The 16,087-nt window shown below is 42.2% G+C and overlaps 2 protein-coding genes across 2 annotated transcripts in view; both read left to right on the forward strand.

The window, feature by feature from the left end:
• The window catches only part of dock1 (dedicator of cytokinesis 1), a 99,497-nt gene extending 88,160 nt beyond the window's left edge, over positions 1-11,337 (forward strand). Inside the window, exons 41-52 of the mRNA XM_061664105.1 lie at positions 1,535-1,676; positions 1,761-1,842; positions 2,921-3,005; positions 3,257-3,343; positions 3,765-3,941; positions 4,483-4,566; positions 6,392-6,529; positions 7,122-7,264; positions 8,266-8,458; positions 9,391-9,556; positions 10,259-10,416; positions 10,922-11,337. Of these exons, the coding sequence (XP_061520089.1) occupies positions 1,535-1,676; positions 1,761-1,842; positions 2,921-3,005; positions 3,257-3,343; positions 3,765-3,941; positions 4,483-4,566; positions 6,392-6,529; positions 7,122-7,264; positions 8,266-8,458; positions 9,391-9,556; positions 10,259-10,416; positions 10,922-11,017 (1,551 nt within the window). The 3' untranslated portion in view covers positions 11,018-11,337. The remainder of the gene's footprint in view (positions 1-1,534; positions 1,677-1,760; positions 1,843-2,920; positions 3,006-3,256; positions 3,344-3,764; positions 3,942-4,482; positions 4,567-6,391; positions 6,530-7,121; positions 7,265-8,265; positions 8,459-9,390; positions 9,557-10,258; positions 10,417-10,921) is intronic.
• A 2,115-nt stretch (positions 11,338-13,452) lies between these two features.
• foxi1 (forkhead box i1) lies at positions 13,453-14,960 on the forward strand. The gene is made up of 2 exons (XM_061706498.1): positions 13,453-14,117; positions 14,316-14,960. The coding sequence occupies exons 1-2, from the start codon at positions 13,475-13,477 to the stop codon at positions 14,792-14,794; spliced, it is 1,122 nt and encodes a 373-aa protein (XP_061562482.1). The 5' UTR covers positions 13,453-13,474; the 3' UTR covers positions 14,795-14,960.
• The last annotated feature ends 1,127 nt before the right edge of the window (positions 14,961-16,087 follow it).

Raw genomic sequence — 16,087 nt, forward strand, 5'->3', positions numbered from 1 at the left:
TCATAAAGTTTAACAAATTAAATAATAATGAGTGCAGTCATAACGTAACAGGTAACGAAAACTATATAACAATCATAGTCAAAGTAACGACAACAAGAATTATGTCAGTAGTATTAATGTAACAATAAAGTAGCAAGCATAAATTAATAGTTTTTGTCATACATTTCTTAATATTGCTAAGTAATTTCTCATTTATTTGCATGTAATTACCACTATTTTCACAATTGTATTCCTTCTTTATTCTCTTTGTAGATACCACAGTACTTGTACGATTACAGCTTTATTGATGCAAAAAAAAAATTTCCCCCCATATCATATTATATTATTATATCATATTATTCCCTGCTTCTTGTCAAATTTAGCATTCAGATGGCAGAAAAAGGACTACTTTTATCTAAGTGAAGCTCCTCAATTCAATTGATTGGCACCAAGATGCCACCAGATGGCGCAAAAGTGGCAAATAATGGAGAGTAGGTTCTCACACACGCCCCCCCCCCCCAAAAAAAATCTGAATTTGCAAATGCCGAACCGCGTATAAGCGGTAGTTCACTGTACTTTTTTTTCCCCGATTTTCCATTCTTTTCTTTTTTTCCTTTCCCCAAGCCGGCACATTTCATTGTAATGGAAATGAGCTTCATGACATCGAGATGACTTTGATGCTCAGCTATGAGGTTAATTTGCCGTAAAACACGGCTAAAGATTGTAGCGTAGTACTTTTCAATCAGCGTCATTGTGCTTTTTTTTTTTTTTGTCTTTGACATATCTGTCAGAGCCAACGGGCCCCGAGCACGACGTGCTTCCTTTTAATTAATTGGGGAATTGAGCCTTGTATCACGCAGCAGGAAACAAGATCATTTTAATGCCGATTTATCATTCCATTTAATCAATTCATTCTGGGTTTGTCAGGATTTATTTCCAATAAATTTCATTAGTTGTTTTTTTTTGGTGGCTTCTGAGAAAAGTCTATAAATTCAAAAATGTAATTAGCATCTTCAGAAATGATGTTGCAAATGATGAAATTTCATTTGGACACACAACGGGAAAGATATTTACAAGTGTGAAACTTTTGAGGTTTTTTTTTTTCTTTTTCTTCTTAGAAGCAATCGTTACATTTTGAATGGTAACGGCCAATAATTCGAATCTCATAGTGGTAAAATTGAATGATTTTTAGAAGGAAATTCAGAGGGGCATGTCTTGACCGTGATTGATTCAATTAAAAAGGAGGAATCGGACACGCCCCCAGAAAAAACAAGCGTCAGCATATTAGTTTCCTTTAGAATATACATTTGTTTAATGTCTTTCCATACATTTTGATCATCATGAAGGACTTATTTTCACAGCTATTAAAATATATATATATATATATATATATATAAGTGGTACAGAAAATGGATGATTATAAATACAAATACGTGATTAGTTAAAATGGGAATTCATATTTTTTGTGAAAAAAAAAATCTGCAAATGTATTTTCAAGCCAAATAGCAGTAGCCCTTGTTGCCTGACCGTTGTCCCTCGGCCGCGCGCCCGCCAGAACAAAATGTTCATCTACCGCGGCAAGGAGTACGAGCGCTGGGAGGACTTTGAGGCGCGACTCCTCACGCAGTTCCCCAACGCCGAGAAGATGAAGACCACCACGCCGCCCGGCGATGACATCAAGAATTCCCACGGACAGTGTATCCTCAATCCTGCTACTCACGCATGTGGACGTTTGTATTGTATTTACGTTACATTGCATTCCTTGATGTGTCCACGTAAAGATGTCCAGTGTTTCACGGTGAAACCCATCCTGGATTTACCCGCCAAGTTCCAGAACAAGCCCGTTGCCGAACAAATCCTCAGGTAGATTTTATTTGATTATTATTATTATTTTTAATCCTGACCAATTCAAAGCTGTTTGCAACAAACCACTTGGAGTAATACCTCCCATTAACGGTATTGGAGGAGTACTTTCCAGATATGTTATTATTCTGCCAATATCCCCTCCTATGATGACATAATGACCAAAAGAAAAAAAAAAAATTCTTGAAAATCAATAATCTGGTAGACAAAGTCAAAAATCATACCCCACATGAACAGGCTTGACGAGTACTTCTCATGTTAATATTTTGCAAATATGCCCTCCTCTAACGACATATGGACAAAAATAAATGTTTCTTCAAAATGAGTAACCTTGTAGTATTGGTCAAAAATGTATTTGTAAGGTATTATTGAAGAAACCACATGGAGGAATACCTCAAATCAACGGTCTTGATGAGTACTTCCCAGATATGTTATTATTTTGCCAAAAAAAGCCCTTCATGAGGGGATTTTTCTCCTTTCCAAATAAAGAACTATAGACTAAATGCCAATATTCCCAGGATTAGATGGGTCCTTTGCTGACGTAATGACCAAAAGACATTGTGGACACGCACTGTTGGAGGTCTGGACTTTCTGACATCACCTTTGTGTGTATGTGTGTGCGTACTCATCGCTCAAGCGTGTAGATTCCCTCGAATATGCGAGGCGCCAAATCCATGAGTGGGCGTAATTAAAAGGGGATGTTTACCCGTGGCAACCTTTATGCAAATACACCTGGACGACAGCTTTTATCGCGCGGCTGCAGGGCCGCCGACCTCTTCGGTCGCCTTATTTGCTCGCCGCGCCCGATTAGCATGCGCTGACCCTGGCGTCGGTCACTGCAGTGGACTGAAAAGCGGCCTTCTGTATGTGAGTCTCTGACCTGGCTTTGTCCCAAATGCAAATTCGCCTCATTAATAATCTGTTTATTAGATCACGAATATCGCGCTGCGCTTTCCCGTTTCGTTTGGGTTCCTTATCAAGGGGATTAAAAGGTGCGGAGGTCCCAAATGAACAAGCTCCGGCCCGAGACGTCTTGTCGTTCGCAATGGTCATTTTCCCTTCTGTCTCTATCTCAAAGCTTCTACACAGTAAATGAAGTCCATAAATTCCAGTATTCACGGCCGGTGAGGAAAGGCGAGAAGGACCCAGACAACGAGTTTGCTGTAAGTGATTGATTCACTTCCATTTTAAGACAACACTGTATGATGACGTCATCTTTTTTTTTTTAATCCAGTCTGGTAACAATGTCAAAAATGCATTTGCCACAAACCACGTCGAGTAGCACCTTAAACTAAAGCGCTCGATGAGGGCTTTCCAGACCTGTCATTATCTTCTCATTAGGTGCTCGTCATCAGTTGAAATCATCACACCAAACCCGGAATCAGCATCCCGTGTGTTTTGTTTTTGTGTTCAGAACATGTGGATCGAGAGGACCACATACACGACGGCCTACAAGCTGCCGGGCATCCTGCGCTGGTTCGAAGTCAAGTCCGTGTGCACTGTGAGTAGCGGGACGTCCAGAGCGGGCCGCGTGCAGATGTGCAGCCCGCCGATCGACGGATGCGATTAAGCGCTATTAGACGGCATCACAAGACGCAGGATACGTCACCTCGCTGTCAGAGGAATCGATTCAGCCGACACATTCTTTTTTTTTTTTTTTGTTGTTTCTCCCTAGCTTTTTTTATAGCGAGCGTAGCTAGAGACGTATCGCAAACACAAATTTAGTTTCTTTTGCGATTAGGGGGCACGCCTTTATTTTTCTGAAAGTGGACTTTCAAACAAACTAAAAAGCACTATTATGGAGATATGCAAAACCAACAAATATTTGTTGATGCTATTCTTAAAAAATTGATGAAAAGACATCTCGAAATAAAAGCCTTTCCAAATAGTAATGTGCGTTGTGCGTGCGTGTGTGTGCGTAGGATGAAATCAGCCCGCTGGAGAACGCCATGGAAACCATGCAGCTGGCCAACGACAAGATCAGCAGCATGGTGCAGAAGCACCTCAATGACCCCAACCTTCCCATCAACCCCCTCTCCATGCTGCTCAACGGCATCGTGGACCCCGCCGTCATGGGGGGCTTCGCCAACTACGAGAAGGTAGGCATGGACACCTGACGTCCGACATGCTCGCATATGTCCAAAAATGGTCAAGTTCGTATTTTTTCACAAAACGATGTTATTTGTACGCATTATTAATCAGATGAAAACGCTGAAAATAGCTTGCGAACAAACCTATTAACATTGAATTGTCTGAGCAAATGATGTAATACTCCACCGCTTCCCTCATTTCGCGGGAGCCGTGTGGCCTTATGTCGCCTCAAGATTGAAAGTCTGGATGTTTTAGGGTTTTTTTGGACAAGAATGAGTGGAAATAGCTTGGATACATTTGAGTAAGTCTGTAAAATGGATTGCTGTTCTTTTTTTTTTTTTTTTAAATAAATCAAAACTTTAATCACAAAAAAAAAAATTGATCGCTGTCATCCGTCGGTGCAGAATGAACTAGTCAGCCACGAAGATAAGTTTGCATGCAGATTCATTCCCGTCTATTACACAGGTCCTTGTTGTATTTATTGCATCAGTCATGGCCGTAAAACCTTTGGAAAAAGAAAACTGCTGAGTGTGTGTCCTCCCTGCGCAGGCCTTCTTCAATGACAAGTACACGCACGAGCACCCGGAAGACCAGGACAAGATCGACAAGCTGAAGGACCTCATCGCCTGGCAGGTGAGACTCGCAACCTTCCGCTGGGAAACGTGTCCAACGTTCAACTTGCTTGACGCCAGCACAAGTTACAAGCTCGGTTTTGCTTTTTTTGTCAGCCTTCTACTGATCAAAGCTTATTATTGTTTTGTGTGGTTTTTTTTTTAGGGTGTTTTTATGAAGAAAGTCGATGCAAGTAAAAATACCATTTCATGAAGTGCCTTTCAATGCTTCAAATTGTTTAATAAATAAATTTAATTATGTGATTAAATAAATACTTTCAGATGGGGAAAAAAAACGTTTTTCACTTGAAAGCCAACATCAATGTTTTGAAATAAATTAATCTGTAATTTATGTTCTTTAAATATGAAAAGGTTATTTGTAAAAAAAAAATAAAAATAAATAAATAAAATGAAAATTAACTATTGAATTGTTTTTCAAATATATCTTTGTTTGGATAGTTTTTTTTTTTTTTTTAATTGACAGAGTTGCATGCTTGTAATTGGACAGCGATTTTGGTCAGAAACGAGTGTTTTGGTGAAACCAACCCATGTTCGACTGCTGATATCGAAAGAAGGAAAAGAGCTGGAAACCAACTTTTTTTGTTGTTGCCGAAAGAAAGGAGTCTACTCTTTTTTGGTAGTTTCGGTGCTCGTATTGTCAGAGAACACGATATTCTGTGAGTCTCGAAAGGTTCGTGAGTCCCAGCCGTGTGCAGCTCCCCAGTCGCCACTTGGCTAATTGAAGTCTCTTCTACACGACGCAGAGGCCGAAGTTGGCCGTTGCGTTGCAAGCTCTTCAACCTCCAGCGAGCCGGCACCGACGCGGTACAAAAATAGCTTGCGCGTATCTGCGCACGAGCGCGTTGCCATGCCGCCGCTCGGGCGCACTCGATCATCCTCCATCGTGATCGGCCGCTATAAAAAGAACGCCGACGGGTATCCCGGGAGACGGAAATCCTGCCGCACGACTCTGCGTCTCCCTCTTCTCGCGCGACCTCCGCAGCACATTGGTCTCGTTGTCCTGCTCGGTGGCGGCGGCGTCCTTGCGAAACCTCGCTTTCCTGCCACAGTCGCCGTCCTCAAAAGATGAGGATGATGATGAGGAGGAGGATGATGAAGGTGCAGACTCTGGGGAAATGCCTGCAGCTCGTTTTTCTGAGCTCGGCGAATTCCGGTTTAAATGTTTGTATTTAAGAACATTTCAGTAAAGAACAAAAAACGTTGAAAAATAATTGCTGATTTTCTGGGGGTAAGCAGTCAAAAAAAAATATTAAAGGGATCATTCTAATTTAAGAAAAAACAATATTGAATGAAAAATCTTTCCATCCGGATGGGGATAATAAAACATTTTAGATGTTTTTGTAATAATCGAAAAACACATTTGGTGATGTTTGACTTTTTTTTTTTTTTAGTTTTTTTTAAGTGCAGTGTAAGCAAAGAGTTTTTAAAAAAAAGAGATAAATAAATTATAATTCCAGAAAACGTCAGAAAAATGTTCAAAATTTGTGAATTTTGGGGAAAATATAATTGAACAATTTGGACATTTATTGCAACTATTTCTGTTAATTTTGGGGGCAATAAGCAATTTGTAAAACATGAAATAAAATACAACTAATTTAGAGTTTTTGGGGGGAAGTAAGCATTTTGTAAAAAAAAAAAAATGTAAGACTAGTTTGAAAAATGTGTGAAAATCTTTGAATTTTGGGGGGGCTGATCAACCATTTTGAAAATACTCAATTTGAAACTACTTTTGTGAATTGAAATGCAAATAATGAAAGAAAACGATGACACGGACATACATCGACACGGCCGGATGACGATCGATTCTTGATCTCGATCCCTGGCAGATCCCGCACCTGGCCGAGGGCGTGCGCATCCACGGCGAGAAGGTGACGGAGGCGCTGCGGCCTTTCCACGACCGCTTGGAGGCCTGCTTCAGGCAGCTGAGGGAGAAGGTGGAGAAACAGTACGGAGTCAAGACGCTGGTGAGACTTTTGACCAAACATCTGCCTTTTCAAATTGTGATGATCATTAGTGTTCATATTTGGGTGTAAAGGGGAAAAAATATTCCGAACTTCCACACGGAGCACACTAATAAAAATAAATCTCCTCTCTGATAGTGTCGGTCATAACTGGGATATATTGTAACATGAATCAATAAAAAGTGTACGGTGTATAATGTGGCAATCAGCTGCCAGCACCTACAAAACACAAAAGGACGACAGCGCCACCCTCAGGCAGAGAAGGACAACAGCACAACAAAATTAACCAAGGGTCATAACAAATGCGTTTTATTTAATTAGAGAAAAGGTCATGTTAAAAAAGATGCTAATATTTTAATAATAGAAAATACCATTTTATTTAAACACTATAGCCATATTTTTTTCTGCTCAATTAGATGGCAATGTTGCCGAATAAATAATAAATCTCAATGCTTTTTTTAAAGTCTATCTGGAAATAAAAGTGTACACTGTCACCTTTTGCTTTAAATTATGAAAGGTGAAACGAACTTCAAACTGTTTCCTTTTTAAAAAAAATTTTTTAATCCCCCCGTGCCACTCGTGATGCACGTACCAGCCGGCGGCGGACGAGCGTCGCGGTCCTCGTCCTCACTCCATGATTCGTTCCTTCACCATGCCGTCGTCGCAGCGGCCTCTGTCCGTGGCCTCCGTCACCTCCGTCTCCTCGGACAATCCGCCCTCCAGGCCGGGATCTGACGGGTAAGTGCCTGTGAAGTATTGCGGACACCTGCGGGAAGTGAAAAGTTATTCAAAACCAATAAAAGAAAGATTGTATCCTCATCCTGTTCCCACTCAGGCTTGGCCAGAAGAAGCGTTGCATTTTTGTGACCACGCTAGTAACTCAAATACTCTCAAATCATCTTTCCCCTTTGAAATGAATTAAAATGCAATTAATCCATTCCACCCCACCCTCCAAAAAAAGAAATGTGTAGTATTTTTCAAAAGGAAAATATCGCTTCAATATTGGACTTTATAAAAACATATGGTAATAACGTAATTTAATACGATGTAAAAAAAAAAAGAAACCATTTGTACCTCGTGATTACATGCATTGCTAGCTTCTTCTGCTGTGCACGACTTGGCCACTGGGGGCCAGTATAATGCACTCATGAAGACAAACGAAGAAGAGTTTCACATGTACTGTAACTCAGTAAGTGGCACTATTTATTTTTTTTCCCCAGAGGATAAAGAATATATGTCAGTGAGTATTGTTAAATTGTCTGCCCACATGTTGCACAACCGTTTGCATTTAAATGTGTTAAAGCATTACAACCGCGTCACATAGATGTTTCCTATTCCCCATTATGTATTAGCGTCAAGCTAACGCACTTCAAAGCAAAGTTATGTTGTTAGTTTGACAGTCGTCTTTAACTTGGAGTGTCAATAAACTGCTTGAAGCCACGTTTTGGAAGAATTGTTCACTACCTGCCAAACTAAAACTGACGCGTTCAAATCAAAGCAAAACTAAATAAATCGGCCGAACAAGGCCTGTATCTCGAAAAACGTATCAGTCGGGTCTTTTTGGGGCGGCTCGAACGAATGAATCTCATTTTCATTCAATTCAATGGCGAAAGAGGATTGGAGAACTGTTATCTGTGTATAAATGTATCTGTTGGGTGCAGTCCAAGGAGAATATTGCTTGTGATGGTTCTTTTTTTTTTTTTTTTTTTTCCCCCCCCCCCGCTTTTGTGTTCTTCCAGTTTCACCCTGGAGCCGCTGCTACCCAAGAAGCTGCACACCAAGTCCCAGGACAAGTTGGACCGCGACGAGCCCGAGCGTCGGGACAAGAAGAAGGAGAAGCGCAACAGCAAGCACCAGGAGGTCTTCGACAAGGAGATGAAGACCACCGAGATCCCGCTGCAGCCCGCCGAGGCCGTCATACTCTCTGAGACGGTATTGAGCCACTCGGTTTGGTTTGGATCCGTTCCGTAGCAGCCGTGAAGCCTTACTACATACTGCTCAAGTCAAAATTTGAGAGCAATACAACTACACTAAATGTCATTCTTTCACCCAAAAGTTTTCCGAAAGTAACTCAAAAGACACAAAATTACACAGCGACGAAAACGACTTTGACACACCACAGAGGAGGAGTGTTGTTAAACGCTGACAAACTTAATTGATTAAGAAAACGCCTCATTTTATAAAATGAGGCTTCAAAAATGAAGCCCAGGTCCACACGCTGGCGGTCACATCGCCACTGGTTTTTCTTCTGCCTTTTCTCCGTGATGTGCATGTACTCATGGCTGACAACGAGGCGCTCTAAAGCAACCACGCCAGCACGAGGCACTTGTCGGCACACTGGCTGTCAAATTGAAATTATAATTTTTTTTAATCTCCGCTCCTCCATATTCTACCATTTTCTGCATGCTGCAGGCACTCACAGCCAACAACGAGGCACTCTAAAGCCAGCACGGAGCCCTGTCCCCGTGCTGGTTTTAAAATCGTACTTTTAAAAATATATATACAAATTCCGCTCTCCTGCTGTTCTCTCCAACAAGGCGCTCTAAAGCGTCTACGCCAGAAGACTATTTGAAGGAAATTACAGATGCATTTTCAGGGTTTAGGCATAGCTAGCTAGCTAACTGCACGTCACAATTGCACTGAAATGATGAAAAGCAGTTTGTTATATCGCCACAATACAGTACAACATAGTTCTGACATTTCACCAATTATCGTCAAACATGTATAATGTATTAGTTGGATGAGTAAGTGGTCACTTTACAGAGTCTTTGAAGATTGAATAACCCATTTCCGAATGTCAGGTGTTTTTTGCAAACGATCAGAACGTGAGCAACAATTGCGTGTGCGCCGTTGGCCTCTCGCAGATCAGCCCGCTGAGGCCTCAGAGGCCGAGGAGTCAGGTGCTCAGTCAGATCGCGGGAGACCGCCGCCTCTCCGTGTCGCCGGGACCGCCCGCGACCTCGTCCTCGCCGGGGCCGCCGCCCGTCACGCCCCGCAGCAAACTCTCCTTCAGCCTGCACGCTGTTTCCAGTGAGTTGGGGCCCCCCTTCCCCGTTTCAAGCTTTCTGGTGTTTTATGGAATAATGTTCATTTTAATAACAAACTAATAACTTAACTCTAATTAATTATCCAATTATTTAGTATAGTAAAAAATAGATATTTTACAAATAGTTTTGTATTTGTTGTAAAAAAAAATAATATTAGAATTATAAACTAATAATTCATGCTCATTTTAGTTGTTTATATTTAATATACAATTTACCCTTATTTTAAAAAAGTGATTTTTTTTTTTTTTGGTTTTATGAATATTTTTATGTGATACTGTTTATTTTAATAAACTAACAATTCACGCAAATTTTATCGTATATTTAGAACATTATTTAGAATGTAACTATATTTAATTAGTCAATTAATGAGTAGAATAAGAAACTAGAAATATCTTATTTGACTAATATTTTTGCATCTCAACTGAGATCGATAATTTGGATAATAGCAATTCATGGTCATCCATGTTATTATTTATAATTATTTAATAAGAGTATATTTAACTCATCCTTTTTTTTTTTGTATCGCTTGTAATAATTGAACTGACCCATTATTTAATGAGATAAATGAACAAAAATAGATACATTGGTATTAATGAAATAATTTGAAGACAAAAACCGATAATGAAAAGTTACGATCGTCCGCTAAGTTCAAATGTTTGAAGATGAGCGTGGCGCTTGTGGTCAGATCTGGAGCTGAACGGGATTGGCTGCGCCGACAAGGTGGAAGTCCCGCCTCCGCTTCCCGTCAAAGGCAGTACGGCCGATTACGGCAACCTGCTGGATAGTCAAGACTCGAGCGCGCCCGCCTCCGCCGCGACCACCACGCCGCCGCCGCATCAACGGGTGCGTACGCCTTCGTCAGTCGTCGGTCGCTCGACGAGAGTTCAATCGCAAAAGCGGACATCTCCGCTTTTGGTGGACTGAGTGAAAAGAGTTTTTTGTTATTGCTGGTTTGAGGTTAAAGCTATTTTTTTATTCTGTTTATAAATTAACACATTGTCAATGTCCATTTTTTCCGATGAATCGGATTTTAAAAAATCCATCCATTGATCCATTTTCTGAGCCGCAAATCATTTTTTAAAATTTCCATCCCTTCCAAAGCAGGGCATTATTTCAAATTGCCAATGCAGAAAATGCACAAACATAAATTGATTTATGATACAAGAGCTGTTTTCAAATGTCTTGTTTTGACTAAACACAGATAATCAAAAAATACAAAACATCTGGGATTGTTTTCCGTTACGAGGCTGAAATTTCAAAGATTAGGACGAGTTAAACAAGGCCTCTAAACGGTTAATTGTTATCAAAATAGTTTTCTATTAATGTGTGTATTGTGTTTGCGGCGTAGCATTTACCTCCGCCGCTGCCCAGCAAGACGCCGCCGCCGCCGCCTCCCAAGACCACCAGGAAGCAGGCGTCCATCGATTCGGGAATTGTACAGTAAGCGCAAAGATGCGGACAACCAAGACGACCACAAAAATGGCGACTGCCCCCCCCCGCCCCCCCAACAACACACACGCACGCACACACACAAAGATACCCACACTTCTGACCCACGTTGACAAGATGAATACCTCATTGCGGTCCTTTTCAGTTTTTTACCCTTTAAGTCATCAAGACATCATGAATTCAAATGTCCCGCTATGTATGTACAGAGGTTTGTATATAGGATTTTATTATTTTTGTTTTTGTACGTGATTGTTTGTATTGACGCATTATTAGATCACACGAGGCATTTTTACAACACAAGAAACAAACCCCCCCCCCCCCAAAAAAAAAAAAAAAAAAGGCTGTCGAGTGACTTTTACTGGTGAAATGTTTGGCGTGCACAAAGCGACTGACTGAACGTGCGCATGATTTTAAATATGAACTGCTCCAAATTCACTACTGACACCACTTTTTGAATAAACATTCACTGTGTATGCATTGTACAACCAAAATGTCTGCTGCCTCCTCTTATTTTTGTTATTTTTGCCACTGAATTGGAGCGAATGCCATACATTTTTCTGGGGGAAAAAAACTTTTTAACCAATATTATTGTTTTGTTATTATTACTTATGGACGAATGTTTTATTTATTTAAACTACTTTTGCATAGAGTTGTAATCTAAAGAATTTCTTTCATTTTGTTGAATTATTACAGTAAAAATGTTCTTGAAAGTGCACAGGTAGACTTGTCGTAATGTCCGTCAATGAGCTGTTTTGACAAAACAAGTTGTAAAAGGTAAGCGGCGTTATTGCTGTCAAGTGCGTCGTTCGCTAACGACTCGTCAGACCCTAATTACCACGTACCCGTGACTTGGCACAGCCAGCCAACTCTACCATTTCATTTGGTGACACGCACGTCACTTGCCAAATCAAGCCCCGCCTTTTAAGGCCGCACACGCTCGAAACTCACAGATACGACGGTAAAACATCAGGATGGCGACCACGAGAGGGAAGAAATCATGCCTGCACCTCACATGCGTGTTATTTTTGTTTGATAATGCCTAATCTTTATCCAGTGACTTGAATACATCGACGAGATTTAAAAAGGTCGAGGTTTTATACCTTAAAAGTGGTTGAATATTTGTGTTAGCCTCTGTAACACGTTTGAACATCAACACTGCAGTTAAATCTAGGAAAATACAAAACGACTTCAAATGTATTGCAAGCTTCTCGAACATGCACAGTTTGAACATTTAATTCAGTGATTATATCGCGTACCACTAGAGGGAGCCTGGGTGCCACTCTTGGTACTCGAACAACACTGACGCTGCTCTAATAGGTCACGGCTGTTCATTCAGTGGGCAATCATATCGCATGATGATGCAAATTTTGTTTCGAGAGGCGACTGAGTGTATTCAAGTGAAAGCCTCGGGTCGTCGTCGTTCGACTGACTCGGTGGAACTCACTACTTCATCGCCTTCATGTTGTTGCGCTTTTAGACGTCATATTTTAGAATGACATTTTGGCTTTTCCGAGTCAAGATCATCTTTAAAAAATATATATCATTTTTAAAGTTACTACGTAGATAAAGGTGTATGATATAATGAAATATAATTATTTGTATTTTCCTTGTATGTTGGAAGATTTTGTCATACATCCTCAAGAAAAGAAATACATGAAACGTGTAAAAAGCAGCTCAAATGTCATTGTGTTAGTGTGTGTGTGTGTGTATATATATATATATATTTTTTTTTTATTTTTTTTTTTTTGTGGCCAAATTGTATTAGTATTGTTGCTGTAAAGGAAATCCATATCTGAGGCAAAAAATATATATATATTTTAAAACATTGTTAATGTGTATGTTTCCATTATAATTTTTGTTTTATTTGTGCTATTTTGCATGTTTCTTTTACCATAATTGAATTTTATTGGTATCAGTGCTTTAAGTAAAACTGAAGCAAGTAAAAATTGTGTAAAATATTTAAAATACAATCAAGCCCATTTGTAGAATTTTTTTTTCTTTCTCCTCATTAACTTTTGTCACAGTCTAGTTGTATTGTATCTGTGCTGTAAATAAGCAGAAAAACTGAAGCAAATCCAAATTTGACTAAATGTAATACGTCCAATTTGTAAAATGTGTGATTTAAAAGCGTTGTTGTTATTAGCGTTTCTTATCTAATTATGTTGTCTCCAGTTTGGCGCCCTTGCACTGTTAAAAAAAAAAAAGTAAAAAGCGATGCTCCCTGTGCTAATGCGAGATGGTATCATAATAAGATGGAGATGGTATCGGTGCTCATTGAAAGGCAGATTGGGCTCGACTGAAAAAGAGGTGTGACCGACGACTCCTCCTCCCCCACCCCCGGGGGCTCCACCTGGCCCCTTGCCCATAAATACGCCTCCCTCGCCGGTTTGGAAGGTCAGTTGAGCTCGGAGCGCTTCGGAGGTCGTGTGGTTGTTTTGGTTTTGTGTGGATTATGAACGCCTTTGGAGCGCAGCAAGCCTCCAGCCAGCAGCAGCCGCAGCAGAGCAGCAGCCACCCGGCACACGAGCTCCTGGACATGGCCGTGTACTGTGACAACTACGGCGTCTACCAGCACCAGAACCTCCACCACCACCTCCATCACCATCACCCCCAGAGAGCCCTCAACCACTCCTCCGGCTACGGCCTGAGCGACTATGCCGCCCCGCCCACCAACCCCTACCTGTGGCTCAACAGCTCCCCCGCCTCGCCCTACCTCCCCGCCGGTTGCTCCGGCGGCGGCGGCGGCGGCGGCGGCTCCACCTACGTGCAGTCGGCCGGTTACGGCTCCAGCGGCCAACGGCAGCTCCTGGCGGCACCCGGCGGGCTGGGAGGCGCCGACCTGGGCTGGTTGTCCATCTCCAGCCAGCAGGAGCTCTTCAAGATGGTCCGGCCTCCGTACTCGTACTCGGCGTTGATCGCCATGGCCATCCAGAACGCGCAGGACAAGAAGCTGACCCTGAGTCAGATCTACCAGTACGTGGCCGAAAACTTTCCGTTTTACAAGAAGAGCAAAGCCGGCTGGCAGAACTCCATCCGGCACAATTTGTCCCTCAACGACTGCTTCAAGAAGGTCGCCCGGGACGAGGACGACCCCGGTGAGTGCCGCTCGCTCAGACACGTTCGTTTAAACGCGAAAAAGTGTCCATAGAATACATTTACACCTTGAAATCCGTAGGTTTATAGAATACACTCGTTTTGTAATAGAGTTCTGAATGAGCGCGTCCAGCTGTTTCCCATTAGCGAGCTCACTTTTAAACCCGTTTTATCGACTTTGTTCGCTTTTCTCCCACCAGGTAAGGGCAACTACTGGACGCTGGACCCCAACTGTGAGAAAATGTTCGACAACGGCAACTTTCGGCGCAAGCGGAAGAGGCGAGCCGACATCGGCACCGCGGCCGAGAAGCCCGACTCGAACGCCGAGCACAAGCTCTCGGACACGGCCAGCCTGCTGAGCTCGTCGCCGCCCAGCCTGCGCGCTTCGCCGGCCTCCACGGAGCCGCGCTCGTCGCCGCTTCACTCGGCCGAGCACAGTCCGTGCTTCGCCGGCTTCGTGTCGGGCGTCGACACGCTGCCGGCGGCCGGAGCCGAGGCCTCCCCCGGGGCCCCGGAGCGGGACTTGGGCGCAGAGTTGCCCCAAGGCCGCGAGGGCATCTCCGGACTGGGCTCCTACTCGCCCTCCTTACATTCCGACAGCAGAATGAACTATTACAACCTCAGCAATCACTTCACTGTCAACAACCTCATATACAGTCGGGAAGGAACTGAAGTTTAATGTGGATTCATCCAAAAATGTCCCTATAATTTATCTGTCATTTACAGTAGCTACCTGGATATATATTTTTTGCTTGTTTTTATAAAAAAAAAAAAAAAAAAGTCCAAAATGGTGCTGAAAATTCACACCCTTTGAGTTGAAACACTTGTACAGAAATTATTTTCATAAGAAGAAATGTGACATGTATTTGTTTTATTTAAGCTCGCATTGATGTTTGAATAAATAAAAAAAAAAAACTTTTGTATTTGAATATGTGCTTCCCACTCTTATTATTATTCTCACAATTCACGTTTTTGGGGGAGTTCAATCTAGAGCTGCCACTAACGATTTTTTTTAATGAATGGATTAATAGATGAATCTCATATTTTAAACAAACTTCGTTCAAAAACAGGACATTATTTCAAGTTGACGATGCCGAAAATGCACAACCCTCATTGATTACGACTCAGTTGCTGTTTTGGTCCATAACGTCAGACAAAAAGGGGAGGGGGGGGTGGGGGGGGAATGTTGATTGATGTTTTGCTAAAGTGAAAGCAGATGTTTGCAAATATCTTATTTTCATTAAACACAAAGATATTCAGTCTCCTTTAATGGAGCATCACAGAAAGGCAGAAATTGAGAAGACTTGGACAATTTTGAGGTAATGTGTCTAAAGCATCGCGATTCATTTGATAATCGATTAGTTGTCGATGAATTGTTGCCACCCTCGCAATCCCTTTTATGCCCACCCCAAATAAAGCTCCCTCCAAATAATCCTGTCTGTAGTCAATTGAGTGTAAATTGTCAGTGTGTGTAAAACGCAGGCATTTTCCGCCTGTCACCCCCAATCGGCCCCTTAAGCGCCCCCTCAGCCCCGCCCAGGTTCACAAGTTCAGCTTTTTGTCTCCGGGCCTGTTTGATACGGACCTGTGGGGAATATTTGCGCCTGTCCCTTGCCCGGCTGTTCCCGGACGTCACGCACGAGGCCCGCTTTACGGAAGAGCGTCCGACAATATGGAATGAAAGTCCTGCAAACCGGACGAAACACCTCTTTTTGGCGGCGGGATAATTGAGTCCAGTGAGGCGCTGCGTGAAAAGGAGAATTAATTGACGAGTACAATGGAGGCTTGGCATCGGGAGCGCCCCCCCTCCTGGGTGCCCATGAAAATTTTGCCATCTGAAGATGTGGGAACAAACCATCCAGGCCCTCGCTCCCACCCGACCCGAGGACACCTTTTGTGCCATTATCTGGGAACAAAGCGCAATTTTGTCGTACAACATTCCAAAGTTCGCACCTAGACATTGGTGATGTGC

Source organism: Phycodurus eques, chromosome 19, assembly GCF_024500275.1.
Source record: "Phycodurus eques isolate BA_2022a chromosome 19, UOR_Pequ_1.1, whole genome shotgun sequence".
In the NCBI taxonomy this organism is placed as follows: Eukaryota; Metazoa; Chordata; class Actinopteri; order Syngnathiformes; family Syngnathidae; genus Phycodurus; species Phycodurus eques.